Below are 6,540 nucleotides of genomic sequence, written 5' to 3' on the forward strand. Positions count from 1 at the left end.
GTCCTCTTTTGGAAGACCAAACAAAGTAGTTTCACTTTCACAATGAAACACACAGCACCTTCACGACATGGCGGCGGTGGCAACAACAATACTACAGCGAGAATTAAAGTTACGCCTTCTTTCTTTGCGTGAACATTTGGGCGACGTTATGCAAATCTTCCCACATCGTGATGTAGACATGTGGGGGCGTGTTAGAACGAGCCATTTTAGGTAGGCGTGGTTGACTCTTAACTTTTATAAAGAATATCTCTTTGGATTTGAGACTTTAGTCTTTGCAACTTTACAGATCTTCTTTATGCACCAAGAGCTTGTAACACTCCAAAGAGAAAGGAAAAATTGAAATCGCATCATATGACCCCTTTAAACCACTTCATCCAGAGATTCCCACCATCAATCACATCTCTTCAGTTGTATTGAATGCAGCTGCATAACAAATGGAGAGAGGTTGATATTTGTGGAAAGACTCTGTATTGTCTCCACTCACTTTTTCCAGCTGCACAACTCTGTTTTAAAAGAGTTTCCTCCATGGAGAACTGAGAGAACCTACCAGCTTTTAGCAAAAAGTCTCCAGTGAGCATCTGGTTGGGGGGAAGAGGTGGTATAGATGAAAAGGAAGTTTTGAGTAAGATGTATTTCATGCGGCAAAGCTTTATAAAAAAAAAAAAAAGTCATGTTCTGGAGTCCAGCTGGACTGAACATGAACAGCCTGAGAGAACAATTATGTTTATGTACCAAAAAGAAGCATTTCCCCAAACTGTTTTCAGCTCAGGCATTGTATGGCCTTTCTGCACCTTTCCTTCCCATTGTGCACCAGTTTACAAAACTGCAATGTTCAATGGAGAACTGAATCCCACATCTTTTTGGTCTATATGGTCACATAAAGAGCAGGACACACCTACATTTCATTGTCAAGTCATTCAAGTCATTGTTTCAATAGGGTACACTGTGCACGTTCATAAGACGCATTATGTTGATTGTTCAGGCTTGTTTGCTTTGGGCCACTAGGTCCTGTTAACCCAATCAGAGTATCTGGTTACCAAGGGATGATGAATGGGACTTCATCCTATCTGTCTGGGTAATTACAGAGCTCGTTAATCACTCAGCCCATTAGCAAGAGTTCAACAGTCAACAGATGATCAAGTGTCAATCACCTGTGCCGTCCGCACCACAATACTTGCTTTTGTCCCAGCATGGGTCAGGATGTCAGAATAAATATGTTAAACTCACTTACAATTGCTAAACACACTAACTTGCACACTTAGTTCAACACTGATTGCATTCACATGCAGTGAGGAGTTCATGCAGTGGGAACACTGTGACCAAAATTAGCTGAGAGGCATGAGAGGAGCGAGGGAGCCTGAGGGTGGAGATCTGCAAAAAGCCTTCTGTTAGTGTCCAAAAGGCCATGCAGCATAAAACAGGTGAGAAAAAAGTCACAAAGCCAACAAGACCTGATTGTATTCTGATGGGTCATTGACATGATGCTCATTGTTTATCCAGATTAATATATTTTGAAAAACAAATCATACATACAATGACTTGAGAGCATGCTTTTATAAGCATTTTAATTTCTGAATTTAAATACATTTTAAATGTAAACAATTAGTGTATTTCTAAATAACAAAATAATAACATGAAATTATTATTTTAATTAATTTTGATACAACAACAAATTTGATCCAATTGTTCTTCTAAGTAATAGATAGATAGATAGATAGATAGAATTTTAAATCCCAATTAAAGAATGAAATGTTGTAGTTTATATTTTGCCATAATCTTATTATAATGTTTATGTATGCGTGTATACTGGGTATATGTTTATTTTTTATTTTTAGAAATACCATGTGGTGTGACTCCCCCCCAAAAAATGTAATGACATTTTAATGACATTCATGATATTTAAAAAAAATAATAATTTAAAAAAACCTTGTACACTGAAAAATATTTGTAATTATTATTAAATCATACATACATACAATTACTTGAGTACATGCTTAATTTCTGAATTGAAATACATTTTAAATATAAAAAATGTAATGTATTTCTAAATATTATATAAATCCTGATTTTGTGTGTGGTTTTACCAAGAAAATATTTTTTAATTATTTTTTTTTTTTTTTGAATAATTAAGATACACTTACATGTATTTAAGGTGTAAGGAATTCATATTTACTTGGAATTACTATTTACGATGGTTAAACAACATGACATTTTTACATTTTAAAGTCTTTTTTTAGTCATTAAATGACTATAAATGCTATAAAATGTTTTTTTTCCCCCAAAAACTATTTGAAATATACACCAATATTAAGAGTATATTTAAAAGAATGTGACATGTCTTTATGACATTTGTAGGTTGACAAATATCTGTGCCACTATTAAAACACTGCCCTGTGGACAGTCTTAAAGGTCATTGACCTTGACACCTCTTGCTCCAGGGCCACTGGTATGGAAAGCACCCTTATGTACTAACTAAGTGAAGCCAACTGTAAGGGATTCAATCATCAGCTGCTGGAAGAAAAACCACAGCTCAGCTCTCAGTGGTTTCATCTTCCTTTTAATGAAGCATACCCATGGTTTCATTTGGGGTCAATGCATCAAGGGTTGCAGTCAAACAGCGGACACTGCTGCATATCATGTAAACAAATCCAGTTTGGAACTCGATCACGAGCCGTAGGGGGTCTCAAAGTGGTTCTGAACACCTACAGTGCATACTCTGAGAAACTTCTACCTGCTCTTCCGTGACACACTGAGCGACTATAACAGAATCGACACAAGAGCTTCACTTCACAGCCTGTCTGAATCCCAATGGCAGACGTTTAAGGAGTGTCCACAGGACATCCAGTCCATTGTCCCACTCTGCTTCCCTCTGATCTTTATAAATTAGTACTGCTGTATGACAAAGGAATCTCAAGACAAGGCTGAACGATTGAGTCTCAGGCAGCAAAATAAAACAATCATAAAATCAAAGCCCTGTGAGCTTAATAATGTCAATGGTTCAAAGGCTCTGCTGTTCACAAATGGGATCTCAATATTTTATGGCAGGCAAGACCCACAATCTTTCATATTTCCCCTAAAGAAATCACTGAAAGTAGGGGAAGAAGTCACAGAGCTCCCAACACTCAGACATACACCCACACACAAACATTTACATTCCTGTAGGCATCTATTTCAAAGCAATACAGCTTGGACAAGGCATGTGCCTTGATGCTGCCTATACTGGAAAAAAAAAGAAAACAAATCCTCATTTAAATTATTTTGTAATATTTTTTGTTTTAAAACAACAGTTCACTCAAAAAAAACAAAAAAAAAAAACATTTTTAATTTATTTTGTATCATTTTGGCTGGTTTAAGAACAGCATAAATTTAGGCAAAAAATTTTCTCATTGGAATTTTATTATTTCACCGTCATTTCCTTTCATGAATCTATTTTACACTAGGTACAAAACAAAAGTTACATAATGTCTCCACCGAAACCCATTCAAACTGCAATATTTAATCATAATGCCATTTCAGCATAAATTCATGCATTTTTGTTAATATGCTTTCATTCTGTTGGCAGATTGTTTACTATTTTTACATTTTTTTTAATTATTTTACACCCCATGAAACATTTTCACTTTTTCCCATTTGCTGCTTATGCAAAACAGTGGCATTATGTAAACAAACTGGCATTTAAAGGGTCAAAATTCTGAAAATAATTATAAATCAATCAATCAATGTCAGTGAAAGCAGAAAAAATATCAATATATAATATTTTATGTTTTTTGACAGACAATTTTGTCCTCTGTTTATCTTTATCAAAATTGATGCACAAAGGTTAAATCTAAAGAACACTGGCCTTTATTGACTTTCATTATATGGACAAAAAAAAACATTTTTCAGAAAATCTTCTTTTGTGCACCATAGATGAAAGAATGTCATACAGGTTTGCAAAACCTCAAGTAAATAACAGTCAAATTTTCATTTTTGGGTGAACTACTAAATAAAATCATAATGTGAGCTATTTGAAGTTCACACAAAACAAAATTCCAGCATACAGTATCTAAATCCCTCTCGATCCACATCCCTACGGAAAAGGAAGCTGCCACACATGGATACAAATCAGAATGTCAGACAGGATCCTGTATCTGGCCAGAACAACAAAAACTCCCTTAAAATTATTGATATCATAGACCCCGTCACCTGGAACAACGCAGGACACTCAACAAACAAGCCATTATAAAGTGAGAGAGTGTTTGGATTGTAAGTGTAGAGGCGTTTTTCTGCAAACAGAAAGTACTCCGAATCATTTTGTATTGGAATGAATGATGAAAACAGCTTTGAGTAAGCCAGCTGGCCTAATTCAGAACTGTTTGTGTAAAAACAACCACTACGCACAGGACCCACATCCACAAAAATGTGTATGAGGATGTTCAGATGTGGGCTGTGTAAAGCTACGTCTGACCCAGTCTGGACAGGTGCGTTTGATTACACTGGCATGCTTTAAAGGGGCTCTCGAGGGAGACTTTGAGGACACTGGCCTCTGAACTAATCGCATATGTGTGTGGATTTAGTCTAAAAATGTTTCCAGAAGGGGAAGTCAGATATATGGATACAACAATGTCAGTTTTTTTTTTACTTACAGCACATTTTTGAAGCAACTTTTTTTCTTTGGTGGCATAGGATGGAAACAAGCCAGTCTGGCATCTGCACAATAGCAGAATAATGGCGTTTCAATAATAATAATAATAATAATAATAATGAGTTACTATTAGAAATAATATTATTATATTAATGATTATTAATAATATTGTTATTATTAGAATTAATATTATTTTTAATAAATTCAACTCAATTCAATTCAAAAGCTTTACTGTCTATCCCAAATGGGGTAGAAAAATGTCTTTAGACAAAAGGCTCAAGACACAAACATGCATCTAATTATTAAAGTTATTATTATTATTACTATTATTATTGATGTTGTTGTTGTTATTGTTAATAAGATTAACAACAACAATAATATATAAAACATAAAACCATGTAAAGTCAACAGAAAAAAATATTCATGCCATAATATAAAATTTGATGCATGTATTAAATAATAATACTACTACTAGTACTAATAATAATACAATATCAAATTATAAAAAAAACAAAATTATAATTAATATAAAAACACATTAAAACTATAGTTAAATTTTTATTTTTTTTTCTTTTGACTGTGCTATCGGTTCATAATAATCAATAATGATATAATCATAATGTATTAGTATAAAATATATGTGTGTGTGTGTGTGTTATATGTTTTCTTTTACTTTGTTATGGTTCATAATAATCAAAATAATATAATCATAATGTGTTCAACACAATTCATATAAATAAAAATAAACATTTAACTTCACTGATAAAAATGGTGTAAGACTTACTTTGAAATAAATTTAACTCAGAAATTGCTAGCAAATTTAACAAATAATTACAAAGGAGTTTTCAACTTATTTCCAGCTTCGAAAAATGTTTTGCAATTTTTGCATGATTGATTTAAGGATGTTATAATGTTTCTGGTGGAAAATTTTACTGATAATAAGAAAATGACTTTTGCAGTGCATACGTAGTATCCTCTGCATCATCATAATTCATACTGCCCCTAGAGACTCTCTGCAGCATACGGTACTCTTGGTTTAGAGTGTGTGTGTGTATGTGTGTGCCATTCTTGTGCGTGCGTTTACTAAATTTTAGTAATAAAATCATACATAAATATATTTTTTCTTTGACTTTGTGCTATCAGCTCATTGTCTTCTTTCATGTCTTATAGAAACTGAGTCTGACTGCTGACCTCCACAGTATTTACAGTTCCTCTTTTAAGCTCAGAGGTTCATGCACACAAACAAAGCTGAATATGCAAAACAATTAAAAAACCATGAAATATCAAACTTGCTCTGGCATTTCTGTTTTCACAAGCAAATTAGCCACAATGATGAATGAAGCGGCCAATCTGACCCAGCCATTTAAATCCTCTTTAAGAGCATCTGACAGTTAACACCGCAGCTCACACACACACACACACACTAAAACATCACACTTCTCTAGATCTCACTGCAATAACGCTGAAGTATGTTTTAGCTATAGTTGCATCAGAAGCAAACCAGAGTGAAAGTGGAAGGTGAGGATGTATGAGGAAGACATACTTCTCCTCGATGCTAATTCGGTTTCCAGACACATTCCCAGCAAACGATGATAGGACTCCATTTCTCCAGCCGAGATGTGGACCAAGGAAAAGGATGCCCCCCTTGAGTGCCGCCCACATACCGAGCAGCGGGACGGGATGGTCTGATAGCACCGGGAGCCTTCCATACTGCAGCACAAACCCACAATACCCCAACTTGCCTCACTACGGCTCGCTGAACGAAGGTTACAGAACAGTAAGGACAGATCAGAGTAAGTGGACAGAAGCCTTGCTGTCTCTGGATTAAGAGAACTATTCTAGTTCACTTCTCCTGTGGTGGATATACTTACACACACACACACACACACACACACACACACACACACACCTCCACC

At 34.9% G+C, this 6,540-nt stretch overlaps 1 protein-coding gene across 2 annotated transcripts in view; it reads right to left on the reverse strand.

Moving 5' to 3' along the window:
• LOC107656072 (guanine nucleotide exchange factor DBS-like) overlaps nucleotides 1-6,540 on the reverse strand; it is a 79,612-nt gene that overhangs the window by 62,130 nt on the left and 10,942 nt on the right. The window contains exon 1 of one of the 2 annotated variants that reach the window (XM_016443751.1): nucleotides 6,168-6,463. The exons of the other annotated variant lie outside the window; for it this stretch is intronic. Within the exon in view, the coding sequence (XP_016299237.1) occupies nucleotides 6,168-6,333 (166 nt within the window). The 5' untranslated portion in view covers nucleotides 6,334-6,463. Of the gene's footprint in view, nucleotides 1-6,167; nucleotides 6,464-6,540 lie in introns of those variants that run through there. 2 annotated transcript variants of the gene reach the window in all.

Source organism: Sinocyclocheilus anshuiensis, unplaced genomic scaffold (genome assembly GCF_001515605.1).
Source record: "Sinocyclocheilus anshuiensis isolate Anshui unplaced genomic scaffold, SAMN03320099.WGS_v1.1 scaffold51, whole genome shotgun sequence".
NCBI classification, from domain to species: domain Eukaryota; kingdom Metazoa; phylum Chordata; class Actinopteri; order Cypriniformes; family Cyprinidae; genus Sinocyclocheilus; species Sinocyclocheilus anshuiensis.